Raw genomic sequence first — 15,775 nt, forward strand, 5'->3', positions numbered from 1 at the left:
GGCCGATTGGGGTTTGCGCAACCTGATCGATCGACCTCACAAAGAGTTTCCGAGGGCTCGGGAAAAGGCAGTGATGGTCTCGACCTCCCGGCAATCTGCGTAGCTGTTGCAAACAAAGACACCGTCGCAGCGGTGACCTTCCCGTTCGTCCCAAGTGAGCCCTGGGGCTGGACACAGAAACTGCTCACCATGCCCATTGCGTATACCGTAGTAAAAGCCTCGTGGGGTATTTTTGGGTGCCAGCCTGCCAGCATGCCAGCCCTCGGGGGCTTTGAAACCACATTCTCACCAGTGGCGCAATAATATCTGATTTGTGAAATCTTTTCTACGCCCCCCTTTCAGCCAGATATGCACTCACACACCCTCCACCAACAAGATAATAATCCGAGCTATCCGCACTCAAGATGACATTTCCATCCAATAGCAACAACTATTCCATAGTCCAGTCAAATGCCATGCTGACCTAATCTCCATTATTTAACTTATGTAACACACAAGTGAACCTATAGACACAAAATGATATCATACCAGCCCAGGTGGAACAGCTCCATCCATCTGCTGCTTCCCGTTGTTAACAACACCGGCCCGATCCCCAGCAACATTTCCGTCACGAACCAGCTCACTAAAAGCCTCAGGCCACCAAAACACCCTCTCCTCCATGGGTGTCATGACGACATACCGCGGCACAGCATTCCGACTCGACACCTTCCTCCACATATCCGCCCTCGGGTTAAACCTCGCCGGCCTTCCCCTGCCGCCCGTCTTCCTCTCATCCTCCTCCAGAATCTCCTCCAGCATCATTTGAATATCAGCAAAGCCCCCAAACGGCAAATACTTGATACCATGCTCAACACAATACCCCTCCAACCTCAACCCCTTCCTCGCAAACAACACATCCGCCTCCCTCGTCGCAGGCAAATCAGAGACCCCATCCCCAATAAACACAATCAACGGCACCTCCTACTCCTCCTCCTCCTCAACCTCCCTCCTCGCCTCCATCATATTCAACCCCTTATCATGACCCAGCTCACTCCCCCCATGCCTCCAAACCGGCCTCCACTCCGACCCATCCTCTGTAATCTCCGCCTCGTTAGCAGCAATATCAATGATGGCTGATTACTCCTCCCCCAAAAACTCATCCAGCACCCTTCTCAAAACCGGCTTCAGCCCAGCACTGATGACATGGAATGGGATCCCCTCCCTCAGACAAAACTGGTGAAATCCGGCAAACCCAGGGTCAATTCCTAGCTGTTGGGACATGAGCTCGAACCCGTCATCAAAAGGGACGTTCAAGCTCCCCCACATTTCTGCCGACACGTCTTTGAGGGTGCGTTGCCCCGAGGCGATCTGGGCGTCGAGAAGCTCCCGCTTGGAGGGGCCGCACCTGTGCGTGTTGAAGAGGATGTGGCCTGTGTCTTGGAGGGAGATTGTGCCGTCGAAGTGTGCTGGAGAGTTAGTGTTGGGTTTGGTAAATGGGGAGGGGGGGAACAGGCCGGAGAAGCAGACAATCTTGCGCTTTTTGTTCGTGGCCGGGACTGCGTCACCTGCCTTGGAGGCTGGGGCTGGAGGAGGGGAGACAGCGGAGGGCACCTTGTTAGTGGTAAATCGAGAAAATTATTGACAGTGAGTTTGAAGGTAGGTGGGCCAGAAGTGAGGACAACCATGAAGAGGAGCAAACATTGGAAGTATCCGGATATGCCCCCTCACAAACGAACCACCAGCTTGACTGGCCACCCGGAACCCCGGGGATCTCATCTCTGGCGCTTTAAATCGCTGGATAGCAGCTAACCTGGCAGCTGCGCGCCGGTTTGAGATGGGCCCAAGTTAGGAAAATGCCACGGGCCGAGAGCTACAGCGCGGGTTTCCCCCGTAACGCTTTCCATTGCCGACATTCTTGGGGCAGCTGACTCGCGGTATAGACAAACACCCGTGGAAGAAACGGCCTCGCTGCAAATGCAGGTACAAACTCGCGCGTTTTGCCTCTAGTCCTACTGCAGGAACCAAGCAGCATATTCTGGGCTGGACGAAAGTAGACAAAATTGGTAAATTATCTTCGTTCCTCTATATATCAGCTTTTTAGAGTCCTGTGTCCCTGTAATAATCAAAGTAACCCATGGAGTTTCAAGGAGGGCTGTGGGATATCATCAAATATTTCATAAACTCGCTCGTTTCAAAAAAGCACCAATCTACGCAGAGACCTTGGCGCTGTACTTTGACGCCGCCTTGTCAAACAGATCACTCTTTTCCGCCAGGTCCACCAGGAGAGGGTGCTGAGCGTCTGTGGCTTCGAGAAGACTAAACACAAAGTCAGCATTGATACTGGTTTAGAAGTTGGGCTCCGGGACACATACGTCTTCTGCTCCGCACCATCCTTGCCGGCAATGACGTTCAGCACCAGAAGGTTGGCGATGGCCTCGGCGAACTTTGGCTCCTTTTTCAAGGCCTGGTCGAGAGCAGCTTGGGCCTCTTCTGTTCTGCCAAGGTGAAGCTCGGCAACGGCCTGGGAGACGAGGGACCGGACTGATGATGTAGCGGGTGCTTGCGCGAGCTCCTCAAAGACGTAGAAGGCTTGTTGGTACTTCTCACCGCCCTGCAGCAAACATATCAGTGTGTGACCCTTAGAAGGAAAATCCTGGGGTAGCACGAACCAGCCTCAACCCAACCCAAGACTCTGCCAAGTTCACCAACAAACTGTCCTGCGCCCACCGCCGCGCGGCGGTAACCTCCTTGACTGCAAGGTCATTTCTGTTTTGTTGCAGATGGATCTGCACAATAAGCGCAACGGCGTCCACTGTTCAATCACCACCTCGTCAGTTGTGTCCCTTCAGTCGTTTGCCTGCCGTAGACTGGATATAGAATGTAACCCACAGCTTCCCTGGTGTTGCGAAAGAAGCGCCAAAGCCTCCTCACTCTTGCCCGCAGCCTGCAATACTGTCCCGCCCACAACCTGTACTGTAGTGTTGCCGGCCGCTGACTCTGCGAGCTTCTCGATGATACCAACCGCCTTGTCGCTGTTCCCAAGCGCTTGCTCGGCCAGGGCAGCGATGGCCTGCAACTCTGGCTCCTTCTCGCCCGTTACGTCGGCGAGGGCATCCTCGGCCTGGCCTAGAGCGATGCGAGCTCGCAGCTGGAGGACACGGGCGGGGAGCTCGTTCTCGGAGGACAGGGTGGAAACACCGTAGTCGACCACTTCTTGGTATTGTCCTTGGTGAAAATGATTGTGGATGTTGATGAGTTCGCCTTCGGCCGAGTAGGGATCCATTTTGGGCTTTGCTGTGTGGTTTTGGGCTGGGAGAAGGTGAAGTGAGTGGTGAAGCTGTTGTCAGTGGCCTCTTTCCCCTGTAGTTTAATTGACCCGACGTGGAGCTTTCCTGGGCGCGGTGGGATGCGCTGCGGAACAAACCGTTGCCAAGTAGGGGGTTGCTTCAGGGTTAGGGTCTGGATGGCCCACCTATGGTTCCCAGCGCCGAAAGCTTCCACTGAGAGCTTCACTTTGGCACTGGAGCTTGGGGCAGCTCAAGAAACAGGCGATCTAACGACATCGACACCGAGAAACTAAGCGATGTTCATCAGTGAGAGATCTAAACACAGTTTGATATCATCGTCGACGACCGATTATACAACATCTTGAAATTTCATAAAGCATTTGAACAATTCCGGCCGAGCATGGAACCTAGAGTTGACTTTGGCAAGCAGCTTACCAACATCACAGCATCGTTGGGCCATATCTGGGTCGGAGATCAAACAAATATCATGCGCCAACCCCCACGACAATATCATTCCTTCTCATTATTTTGACTTTGAATGAAGCTTTCCAACCTCGGCATCTGATCACTCACACCTTCACACTTAATACCAGCATCAACGAGCACCGCCATCGCCTCCTACTCGACATTGGGCTTTGGAAGCTCTGGTGTGAAGGAGCTTACATCGGGTCATCCTCACCATCACTGCCGTCCTTTCGGATAGTTCTTTGGCTCAAATGGCGGCGAGTGGTCTCTCAGCCACACCGTGAACTCCGACGGCGCCGGTCAGAAGGAATCATTCGATGCCTGGATCGCAACGGTTCAAGCAGGCGGTCATCTTAGCTAAGTATAATCCTCTTCATTATCGCGGAATTTACTCCACCGTTCGTCACAAAGCCCCGGTTGCACGACTTGGAAAGTTGAAACAGTTAGACTGTCATCATCATCCCTGCCGTCTCTCATTTCGTTGCTTGCCAACCAGTGCTCTCTCACTCCATCTCCCCCGCACCGCATGAATTTGGCCCAACCCATCCAGTTGGCCAGGTCTTTGAATGGCCAACCCAAGATTCCCTTTTGTCCACTTTCCTATCCTGACGAGATGCCTCGACGAAAAGAGCTTCTTCAGGTTCGATCGTCATGCCGTGCACACGGCATGGATGATTCAAGTAGCTTTCTTCAACCTCACAAGCCCGATCAAAGGTTCAGTAAAACTTCTTCTCCAGATGCCGTACCATTTCTTTCAATTGTTGGTTGTTCGTTGAACGCTAGCGAGGGGTTGAAACATGAAACTGTTGCTTTCTCAAGGCCTCAAAACTCGCGATGAACCTCGACATGGGACTCCCATGCTTGGAAGAGGAGTCCTTCGGATGTCACAACCGGACCCCTGTCAGGCAAGGTGCGGCAACACCTTGCTCTCTCCATTTGCTTTCGTCAGAAATTCTCCGTCCGATGTTCTTCTTCAGGACTGCAACCTTCCTTCTCACGTCTTTGGATGCTGGTGCTCGGACGTGCTATACTTGTCACCCGCTCTTGCAGCGAAGGGACGTGTTGGAGAAGTCAGCGGTTGGAAACACTTGCTTCCGCTGCAGAGACGGGAGCGATCCTATTTTTGTTGGACCTATCTAGGAAGTTATCAACAAGTGTTGATGATGAATCTATGTACAAGACAAACAAGTTTTGGGCAACATATGCCGAATACAATTCCCATACCGGGCCAAGAGACATAAACAAGTCTGGATGCACAAACCCCTTCTCATAAAAAAACCGGTGTTCATGTTTGATACTTTACCCGTCGTTTCTAAGTAACCCTCCCTGATTGGTGGATATGGAATCGAATCGTAGTGTGGTGGTTACATAGCGTGCCTTAATATAGCACCCCGGTCATGTCCCTTCTTGCCGCAAATGGTCCCCAGTGTCGACAGGGGGCCTTCTTCTGCCAAGGGGTTCTCAAGAAGTTCTTGGGATTCGGGTCTCAGAGTTCGGCCATGGCGGGGATCCCGCCCTTCACCACCAGCCGCCCTATGACAGTGGTATCGTTCGGCGATGGCTTGGGCACACCACGATGGAAGCATACAAAGGGTGGTCATGCCCCCCTGCTGCTCATCCTCGCCTCCGTTTGTTGCTCAAGGATTCTTACCTTGTCGCTCTCTCTCTCTCTCTTCACAAACCCAGGCACAGGTTGTCCAGTGTCATGAATATCTCTTGGGTACTCTCCAACTGTTGATGGATCCTTTCTAATCAAACTTTTCTCTTCTCCGCTGCCGGCTTGTGTTTTTTCTTGGTTTCCTATGTGTTGTGCTTTTCCTTCTTTTTCTTCTTCAGGGTCAGCATCTTATATTGCGGGACATGGAGATAACCATACCTCCACGAGATCATGGACCTTCGACTTTTCGATATGCGTGGGATGAGAACGGGGAGGTGACACAGATGACAAGGTAAGCTTGACCTTTCTGTTCGCAGTCCAGTCTTCGGACGAAACCTGTCTAACACACACATGTCTCCAGAGTACGAGAGGACCAGCCATCCCCACTAGTCACACCACGACCTATCCCAGGTCGACAAACTATTCAATGGCCCTTCCAGAGCATCGTTACCGAGACGGAAATCGCCTCCCCGACAACGACGACACACTTCCACCATCACCACCATTATCATCACAGACGGGCGACGACAGCTACGACTTGGCGACCGTGGCTACAAAGGAGGAGAGATAGCGACGGGCACTCGATAGCGAGGAATTTGGTGCCAGATTACGTCGTCAACTACCTCCGAGGTGAAACACCAGAAACTGTGTCGAAGCGGAAGTATATCCACTATGGGGTGGGCAAAGAGGGGAAACGCCCACTGCCGGGGAGTTCGCATCGGCATCTCCAATCACGAGCGGCCGAGTTTGGAGGATTTTACGATTCGGAGTCTTCAGAAGGGAGAGGGAGCGGTGACTCTGGTGGTGATCAAGAGCGCCTGGGTTTCGGCAACGAGAAACGGCGAGGAGGTGATGGCAGGGCGTTGAGGAATACTCTTCTTGTGGGGTGGAGGGCTGGGGTGGCTTTTAACACGCTGGTCGGGTTTGTGATTTTGATTGTGGGGTTCATCTGTTTGATACTGGCGATATCGAAGGCATCATTGCTTGGAGGGGGTGGTGGGAGACTGGCGGTTTTCACGGGGAGTTGCGCGGCAGCTACGAGGATTGACTGGGGATTGCATGCCGTTGTTAACATGTTTTGTGTGGTGTTATTGGCGGGGGCACATTATGTGTTTCAGGTGCTGAGCAGTCCGACGAGGGAAGAGGTCGATGAGGCTCATCGGAAATGGCAATGGTTAGATATCGGGGTGCCAAGCTTTCGAAATTTGAGGTTTATTGGGAGAGTGAGGGTGGTGCTGGCGGTTGTGGTTATGGGGGCGGCGGTTGTTACTCAGATAATGTGAGCTTTCCCGGAGAAAACAGAGGGAGAAGAAGAGGCTAACAATCCACAGGTATAATGCGGTAATCTTCACTTCGCAAACAGCGCCTGACTTCAAGGCTGCTGTCGTTACGGATGCCTTCACTCGAGGCGCATCATTCAGCAACGCTACGGAAAACAACAATGGCGGACTGAGCCGACTCGAAATTCTCAGTCTTCAGCGGCAAGCAAGCAGCAACGGCATGGCCAATTTGACGAGATCCGATTGCTTCATTCAACTCGACCGCACCCTCGAGTCCGACCTATCAGCCATTCTGCTTGTTTCCAACATCAACTCGCCTTCTTCGCTTCTCCAAACCGCTGCAGGACTCCGGACCTCGCCATTCAGCTCGATCGTGTCCGACCAGTCCACAATTCGTTACTGTCTCTCCGCTCCTCTTATTCAGCCAAAGACGTGCGAAGTCAACCTCAATGCCTCACTGCTGGGCGTTGTCGCCCTCCTCAACTCCTTTGCGCTGGTAGCAGGCGCCTCCATTCTCTTCAAACACCACTCCCGCTTCTCGCCTCTATGCACCCTCGGTGATGCCATCAATTCCTTTCTCAGGGAGCCCGACACTGCCACCCAGCAGTCCGGCTCACTCCTGTCCAAAAAACAGGACGTCTTGACCGGCCGCTGGGGAGCGGGCATTAACGAGCCAGCCAAATATTACATTCCCACCCACCATTACTGGATCAAATCCGTTTCTTTCACCAACCTCACCACCTTTGTAGCGGTTTGGACGGTTATCGCCTCCTTGGTAATTTTTGCCCTGGCAATATCCGTCTGCCACGATCCTGCGCACCTCCTTACATCGTTTCCGTCAACTCTGCTCGGAGCGAAATCGCTGGTCATGTTTCCGGGGGGTATCCCACCTGCGGGCGCGGCTATCATTACTGCCCTCCCACAACTTGGGCTGGTACTTCTTTATCTCACGACGAACAGCATTCTTACGAGCTATCACTTATCCCACGAGTGCTCACTCTTCGCGGTCTCACCCCGCCCACTTAGACTTTCTTCGCCTTTTCCCCAGGGCCTTCAGACTAGCAGTTTATTTCTCACGCTGCCGCGCCCACTCTCGTGGCTGCTTATTTTTGGTTTTATCGCGCTGGGCTTTCTTCTCTCTCAATCATTCGTTTTGGTATCGGTCACTACTGGTGACATGACCGCCAACGCTGTCGGCCTGAGCGGTGTCGGGCTGTTGGCTCTGCTCTCGCTGTTGCTCACTCTATTGTTGCTAGTCTTGGGGTTAGGGTTGCGAAAGGCCCCTCCTGCTGGTCTTCAGGGGTGGGAGCTGAAAGGGAACCCTATGGTGCTGGAAGGGGGGAGTTGCTCGGCTGTTGTTGCTGCTAGGTGTCATTATCATCAGTTTTTTGTGCCGGGGGGGAATGGGACGAGGGATGGGACTACGATTAGTGGGGGGGGGAGGAGGAGCGAGCAGAGTATTTGGAAGCAGGAGTTGATTTGGGGGGTTATTAAGCCGGGGGTTGGGATGGAGGTTGGGCTTTGTGGGTTTGGGAGGGGGGAGGCTCAGGATGGGGTGGGGAGGTTAGGGGTGGGGAGGTGTTATGCTTGATCTTTTGACTTTTTGGCGGAGGGTTTATTTGCTTTGTTTTGGGGATGGAGTTTAAAGCGGCCGGTTGCTGCTGGTTTTGGATTGGGATTATCTGGCCTAGGGCTGGGTAATGGGATTGGGGCATGAAGACAAGAGCTGGAACTTGGACTTGCAGAAATGGAGGAATGAAAATGGACAGATACCCCGGAGGATTTCTGCTTATGAACAGAATTTTGACTAGTCGAACACAGATAGCAAATGAGAATGAGAACTCCCAGAGTTACATATCATCTCTTTGTTTCACTACTTTTGCATCTCCGTATGTTGAGATGCTGTGAGCGTTATGCATGCAGCAGCCCGCCGCTACAGACGGCTTATTCAGAATCGAACCAATCCCCTTTCAAGCTCTGCTTTGTCAGTCCACGATTTGGAAAGCTGTCGACAGCCAACAGTAGTCCGAGCCTATCACCGTTGGACGGCTGCACGTTTTCGGCAACAAAAAAACCCCACCCAGTGACGCAACTCTCCTCCAGAAGCCGAAAGCAAGCGATCCTGGTGAGAGAGAATGCCCTGCCCCAGCACAGCCTCACGTCCAGTTTGGACATATTCCTTCAAGAAGCCCAACTGTCTCATCTTAATCTCATCTCACACTCTAAGCAAACAAAGTGGGGGGTCAATTGTCTTAGACGCTTACAACCGCACTTACATCAACTCACATGATAGCTTGAGATTACCTACTGAACACCTTCAATTGGACATACCACTTACACTGTGAGGATCAACTCGGCCGGACATCATGGATTCATTCAAACTCCTCAAACGTCGTACGACGGAGCTCTTCAACTCCCTCCCCTCATCACTCCCCGTCATCCAAAGCCCTACCTTTGGCAGCGGCAACAGCAACACCATGAGGGGCACCTGGGAAAAGCTTCAGCTCCCGCCTCTTCCGAGATCAGGCCACACAGCCGACATCGTCGACGGCACCGTCTACATCTTCGGCGGCGGCAACGACAACGACGTCCACACCATCACCCTTCCCGCAAGCGGAGCCCAAGCCGATTACTACACCATCAAGGCCAAACCCGTCAAATCCACCGCCCCTAAACCCAAAGACCCCAACCCCGACGTCCCTTCCATCTCCATTGAAGAAACCCCCAACGACGAGCCCCAAAACCTCTCCGAAATTTCTCTCACCTCCCCTCCTCCTGGGTCAAAAGACAAGGGAAAATCCCCCGCCCCACCCACCTCTTCCCTCCCAGACATCCCCCCTCCCCGCAAAGGCCACGCCTCTGCTGTGATCGGTCACAGGATCTTCCTCTTCGGCGGCTCATCCCCCTCAACCCCCTCCCAACCCCTCAACGAATCCGGTCGCGTCTGGATCTTCGACACCCGCACCCACCTCTGGTCCTTCCTCGATCCAGCCCTAGCCACACCCGCCCACCCCTCCCCTAGGTTCAACCATGCAGCAGTATCAACCCCGAAACCAGACAACTTCTCCCCCTCTTCCCATCCTTCCGGCCATACCACATGGAAAGAATGGGCCCTAGGAACCGACACCACCACCCTCCACGAGCAGGGAATCCCCCAAGATCCCGTGGTGGGTTTCCTCGCGGAAAAAGCGCGTGATCTTGACTCTGAAGGTTACGGGACGTTTATCATTTCCGGTGGCACCCTGCCCTCAGGGGAGGCGTCAGATGAAACCTGGGCGTTTGACGTCCACTCTTCTACCTGGCAGCCTCTCCCTTCTTCCCTTTCCCCGGTGACAGGTGGGTGTAGTCTCGCGCTGGCAAAGAACAGGTTGTATAAGCTCGGCGGCGGGGAGGGTGGTAGTGGCGGTTCTGACAAGCTCAAAATGGAGTATTTATCCCTCTCCCTTGACTCCTTCAACGATGTTGCTTCCGCGGGGGAGGAGGTGTTGGTTACGGCGAAGGGTGGCTGGAAACCTATTCTACCGGGGAAGGAGGATGTGGGGTATAAAACTCCGGACTTGACCACCGTTCCTCTTGATGACGATGACGACGACAACAGTGCCAGTTTTTGGCCAGCAGCGAGGACGAACGCTTCGTTAAGTGTAGTGACGATTGGTGGTGTCAATGGAAGAGAGTATTTGCTGTTTGCGTTTGGGGAGGACGGGCAAGGTGGGAAGATGGATGATGTTTGGGCTTTTTTGACGCCAAAGTCGGGGCATGAAAAGGGGCGGCATGGGGTGACGGAGGGGAGTTTTGTCAAGGCGCAGGATGCGGTTTGGGATGGGGTGGGGGGGTTGCTTGGTGGTGGGAGGGATAGACACCAGGAGGGGAGGTGGTTTAGGGTTGAGATGGGGGTTGAGGATGAGGAGGATGATGATAGTTTGGATGGGCCCGGGAGGAGGGCACAAGCCGCGATGGCGAGTATTGGGGACTTGGACGAGAGTGGGGTGGTGATTTGGGGGGGTGTTGTTGGACAGGGGGATAGAGTGAAGGGGGATGGGTGGGTGATGAGGTTGAAGTGATTTTTGGTGTGCAGGCCAGTTGGGTACACAGGACACTGGTTCGGACAAGATTCGGTTTTTATTTTACTGTCAGTGATGATTTTTTTTTTTTTTTTTTTTTTTAGCAAGGCAGCTTCTGTTGGTGGAAGAAATAGTTCCTGCAGTGTCAGTTATTGAATGATTACGGGGCTCAATATCGAGCCACCCCCTTGGCATATTTGATTTTGACTTGTCATCATTCATAAGAACTGAAGTTCCAAAAAAACAATTCGTAATGTACGATCATCACAAGCATCGAAGCAAGCAATGTATTCGGGCCGTCCTATATATTCTTGACCCCCCCTTTCCAAGCTACGAATGCATGTCAACACTTTTTGTACACTCACCCCCTCGTCCCCCTCTATCATCATCACATCATATAATAAGCCCTGTTGTAGTGTGAAAACATCTAGTTTTGTAACCACATAAAATCAAACCACTCCCCCCTCTCTAAAAATTACAAATCCGACCTGGTAGTCTCCACCCCCCAAGGCTCACTCGTCAGGTTCGTCAGTCCCGCGCTATTCTCACAAGTATCCCTCCCGCTCACAGGACCCGGCTTGGGCGCCTTGCTCGCATCGTTCAAGCTCTCCTTGAGCGCGGTGAGGAGCTGCTTGGTGGTCTCGGGAGTCAGGTCCTCGTAGTACTCGTCATTGATCTGGACCATGGGCGCGTTGACGCACGCCCCCAAACACTCGACCTCGATGAAGGTGAAGAGGCCGTCGGGGGTGGTCTCGCCTTGCTTGATGCCGAGGTGTTCCTTGATTGCCTTGACGATGGCGTCTGAGCCGCAGCCGCCGAGTTGGCAGGGGGTCTGTTATGTATAGTTAGAAATGGTTATTGATAGTGAAGGGGGGGACGTACGGTCGTGCAAGCCTGGACGTGAAACTTGCCCACGGGGGTTCGGTTGTACATGGTGTAGAAGCTGGCCACCTCGTAGACGCGCATGGGGGGCATCTCGAGGATGCGGGCGACCTCGTTCATGACCGAGATGGAGGTGAAGCCGTGCTGACGCTGGCCGAGGTCGAGGAGGGGCATGACGGCTGCTTTTTTGTACTGGGGGGGGTAGCGCTTGAGAATCTCGGTGATGATTTTCTCGTTTTGGTCGGTGAACTTGAAGGGGATGGAGGGGTTGTTGTCGGGGGTGTTACGGTGCTTTTTGTTTTAGAAGTTTAGTCTCCATTCAATATTTATAGCTTGGGAGAAGGGGGAGGGAGGGGAGACTCACCACCATGAGGGTGTCGCTTTGCCTCCTCGCCGACATGGAGATGGCGCGGGTCTGGAGTGGTGACGAGGAGGGGGCAGCCACCCTGCTCACGGAGCGGAGGGCGGTCCGCATGACGGGGGCCAGCTTGCTCGCCATTGCTGCGGTGGTGGACTAGAGGGGTGGTTGAGCAATGGACGGAGGTTGTGGTTGGAGGGGGTGGCCGGCGGCGACGTCGAGGTGGAGGTTATCTTCAGTTTCGGGTTCGTCGTCGTCAATCAATTGACGATTGGCAAGCTCCCCAGTCTTGCTGCTCAATGGCCCGGGACCCACCTTGCGTTGACAATTGGTGGGGTTTGATTGGGTGAAATCGGGGCTTGTGCGGTTTATTCAATTACCCGATTTTATATCTGCGCTCGACCGTTTTATTCAGCATTGGAGCTCATGAAGCTCCAGCATCATTTTCCCTCGAGTTATGTGTAAACACCGTCTACTAATTCCGAAACCCTCTTTTTGCTCGTCAAAAATATCCTTTCAGACCAAAACCACAATCGACTGGAGAACGATGTGAAGCTTCAAGGCCAAGAAGAATTCAGTCCTGAGGTATGCTGAGATGAAGCTTTGAGAGGCTCGCTCCCACCTTTGGTGCCCCTTTGGTCGAACAAGGCGTTCCTTTCCACGCGATGACACGGCCAAATCCAGGCAAGCTCATGCCCAGTCTCCGGCTGGGTTGCTGTCAGCCTTTTGGTTCTCGAAAACGTGGACGACTTAGTGTAATATCCGGCACAGTATGGCATCTATTCAATGCCTCCTCAGCCAAGCAGTCACCGACATTCCTTGTGACCTCCTAAGATAACCCTGAAAGGGGCTGTCTATTGACAGGCCAAGCAAGCGCTTTCAAGCGAACAGACGGCTGAGATTGATTACGTTTTACAGTCTTCTGGAGACCGCCCAGACCTTTTCCATCTACTCTGTTATTGCCTTTCTCTTTTATCCAGCCCTATATATTCTGTCGGGCTCCAATTGTGCCCCCTTGTTTCGACATGCCGCCTTCAATCTATGTCAAGCCATGGCAGCCATGGCAAGCATGCCATCCGATGTCAAGATAACACTAGACTCGACCAGCTGCGAGTGCGCGCCGGGGAGGTTCCATGTATGGTTCGGGAGGCTTTCCGAACGAGCCATCCTTTTTTGACATCACGGAATCTCTCAGCTTTGATTGCGACGGGGTGACGGCCTGCTGCTCTCACATGAGGGAGACACCCCCTTCCCGGGTTTGGGATGTTTTCTTTATTACTTCCATCAATCGCAGTCAGTCAAACCGTATCGCTTAATGCAACGCGTTGGATGGGTTTTTCCGTCGGGCGGCAGCCATGGCTTCCGTGGTATTGCAGACGACCTTTGAATATCAGATCGACAACAACATGGCTGTGCCGGACCGGCCGTCAGAGATATCTTATTCGCCAGACGGCTCAACTGGGACAGTCTCCGTCTCGTTCCTATTTAGGACAGTGGTCATCCGGCCGTACTCTCTCGCAGTCCAGGTGACTGGGGCGGGATACTGCCTAAAGTCCGGAGCCAAGGGGCGGGTACGGCATTGAGACTGGCGAGCGCCATTGCGTGGCTGCCGTCCAATCCATTTACCGCGAAACGCGGAGGGCAATCTATCCCCAGTTTATCTGAATAGATTGACCTCCTGTTCAAGTCCGGGGCCCCGCGAAAATATCGACTACCGACACGGCCGGCCGCCTGTGCTTCTTCCCAGTCCATCGCTACCCAGCCATGGCCTTGGTTGGCTGGAATAGGGATGCCGTCATCTACAATTTAGGTGCAGGTCTTGACATGTCCGGGACTTAGGAATTCGGTGCCTTTCTCGGGCGAACAGACGGGAGTAGGAGGCTCAAGAATGGCATAAATACAAAGGGGGCGACCGCTGGTAATCGAAAACCTTCCTAGAGTCACATCAAGGCAACCTACTTGACAAGTCCTGGACACTCAGCCCTGACTACACGCCACCATGAAGTTCTCCTTCGTTGCCCTCCTGGCCTGCGGCCTCACGGTCAATGCTCACGCTATCTTCCAGGTATGTCAGCACCAGTCACCATCGAGGCAGGAGTCGTTTTCATGCTGACAATCAAGACAGAAAATCTCAGTCAACGGACAAGATAAGGGTCAGCTCACTGGCATCCGTGCTCCCAACAACAACAACCCAGTACAGAATGTGAACGACCAGAACATGGCCTGCGGACAGCCCGGCTCCAAGTCCAACACGGTTGTCAACGTTAACGCTGGTGACCGTATCGGTGCCTACTTTGGGCATGTCATCGGCGGAGCCCAGTTCCCTAACGACCGAGACCATCCCATCGCTGCCTCTCACAAGGGTCCCGTCCAGGCTTACCTTGCCAAGGTTGACAATGCTGCTACTGCCAGCTCCAACGGCCAGAAGTGGTTCAAGATCTGGCACGAAGGCTTTGATCAAGGCAGCAGGAAGTGGGGTGTCGACACTGTCATTCAGAACCAAGGCTGGACGTATTTCAACATCCCGCAGTGCATCGCGCCGGGCCAATACCTCCTGCGCGTTGAGCTTTTGGCTCTCCACTCGGCCAACCAGCAAGGCCAGGCTCAGTTCTACAAGTCTTGCGCTCAGATCAACATTTCGGGCTCGGGCTCCTTCACTCCTTCTCAGACCGTCTCTTTCCCCGGTGCCTACCAGGCCAACCACCCCGGTATCCTCACCAGCATCTACGGTCTCACCGGCCAGCCCGACAACGGCGGCAAGTCGTACAGCATCCCGGGCCCTGCTCCCATCTCTTGCTAAGCTTTTGAGCCGCGGCTTGGCTTCTCCGAGAAACAAACATGATCCTCGGCTTGTGGGGACGGGTGAAGAGGAAACCCCAAGTGTCCAGCAAAAGATAATGGCGACTGGGTGGGTGGGTGGTTTGTGGGCAGGTGTGTGTATCTATAGGTTATTATGAGACGGTCATACGTTGTGTGAGATATCCGCATGCATAAACAGCATCGTGCATCATGGAGGAACAAGCAGACACTACAATGATCCACAAGCCAACTGCAAGGTCCGAATTCGTTTCCACAGTGACCTTTTCTCGCCTCGGCGCCTTTCTCGCAAGGCGAGGAAGCGGGCCTCCACAATGACATGGAAGCTTCGGATGCATCGCCATGCTTTTTCCATGCAAAATTGTTGGAAAAGCACGAGCCAAGTGGATGAAGTCTTGGGACCTGCAGGCGGGCTCTCCCGTAGGAAAATGTATGTGACATTGCTACCATTAGTCAGGGACAGTTCGGGTTTTCTCGGTATATTCTGATATTTGGGATCGACGGGCACCGGGTGATGTTTGCTGACTCTTGTCCAGTTGTTGATGTGTTTCTTCTCACAGCCGGCACCTGTGAAAAGTGAACGGTTGGCGCCGCACAACGTGCATGACACCTGCAGGAAGCCAGCCAAACAGCTTCCAGCGAGGCTGATAGCATGCTACAGCCAAGAGATGCCATCTCACATCGGTAACCCCCCACTCAACCAAGCATGGCAGCACAGCTTCACAGCTTCATTAGCTGTTTGAGACATTCAGGACATTGGGCAGAGCAGAGCAGCCTTGCCGGTTCGATGAAGTGACAAACGCGAAGGCGCGATATCAAGGTTTTTATTTTTTATTTTTTTATTTTATTTTATGTTTTTTGATAAAAAGGATTGCGATAAGCGATTGGTTGTCGAGGTTGTCTCTCGTCACCGCTGGACTGTTGAATGCGGATTTCTTCACGGAGACAAGGGTAATGACAGGGCAAAAGGTGATCAGTGCTCGATATGG

General features: G+C 53.3%; 5 protein-coding genes across 5 annotated transcripts; 3 read left to right on the forward strand and 2 right to left on the reverse strand.

Moving 5' to 3' along the window:
• Positions 1-1,954: 1,954 nt before the first annotated feature.
• QC763_201660 (uncharacterized protein) lies at positions 1,955-3,582 on the reverse strand. Its single transcript, XM_062909201.1, has 4 exons — positions 2,869-3,582; positions 2,649-2,791; positions 2,352-2,590; positions 1,955-2,295 (listed from the first exon to the last, which is right to left on the reverse strand). Exons 1-4 carry the CDS (start codon positions 3,260-3,262, stop codon positions 2,187-2,189), a joined length of 885 nt encoding a protein of 294 aa, XP_062767964.1. The 5' UTR covers positions 3,263-3,582; the 3' UTR covers positions 1,955-2,186.
• Positions 3,511-8,259, forward strand: QC763_201670 (uncharacterized protein; the record flags this gene model as incomplete). The annotated part of the gene is made up of 3 exons (XM_062909202.1): positions 3,511-5,680; positions 5,750-6,667; positions 6,720-8,259. The coding sequence occupies exons 1-3, from the start codon at positions 5,592-5,594 to the stop codon at positions 8,257-8,259; spliced, it is 2,547 nt and encodes an 848-aa protein (XP_062767965.1). The 5' UTR covers positions 3,511-5,591.
• Positions 8,260-9,034: 775 nt separating this feature from the next.
• On the forward strand, positions 9,035-10,729 carry QC763_201680 (uncharacterized protein; the record flags this gene model as incomplete). Its single annotated transcript, XM_062909203.1, has 1 exon — positions 9,035-10,729. The coding sequence occupies one exon, from the start codon at positions 9,035-9,037 to the stop codon at positions 10,727-10,729; it is 1,695 nt and encodes a 564-aa protein (XP_062767966.1).
• Positions 10,730-11,020: 291 nt separating this feature from the next.
• NUO24 (NADH:ubiquinone oxidoreductase 24) lies at positions 11,021-12,459 on the reverse strand. The gene is made up of 3 exons (XM_062909204.1): positions 11,976-12,459; positions 11,612-11,902; positions 11,021-11,561 (listed from the first exon to the last, which is right to left on the reverse strand). Exons 1-3 carry the CDS (start codon positions 12,108-12,110, stop codon positions 11,205-11,207), a joined length of 783 nt encoding a protein of 260 aa, XP_062767967.1. The 5' UTR covers positions 12,111-12,459; the 3' UTR covers positions 11,021-11,204.
• Positions 12,460-13,086: 627 nt separating this feature from the next.
• On the forward strand, positions 13,087-15,309 carry QC763_201700 (uncharacterized protein). The gene is made up of 2 exons (XM_062909205.1): positions 13,087-14,034; positions 14,092-15,309. The coding sequence occupies exons 1-2, from the start codon at positions 13,969-13,971 to the stop codon at positions 14,767-14,769; spliced, it is 744 nt and encodes a 247-aa protein (XP_062767968.1). The 5' UTR covers positions 13,087-13,968; the 3' UTR covers positions 14,770-15,309.
• Positions 15,310-15,775: the final 466 nt, after the last annotated feature.

This window comes from Podospora pseudopauciseta (assembly GCF_035222475.1).
Source record: "Podospora pseudopauciseta strain CBS 411.78 chromosome 2 map unlocalized CBS411.78m_2, whole genome shotgun sequence".
Lineage (NCBI taxonomy): Eukaryota > Fungi > Ascomycota > Sordariomycetes > Sordariales > Podosporaceae > Podospora > Podospora pseudopauciseta.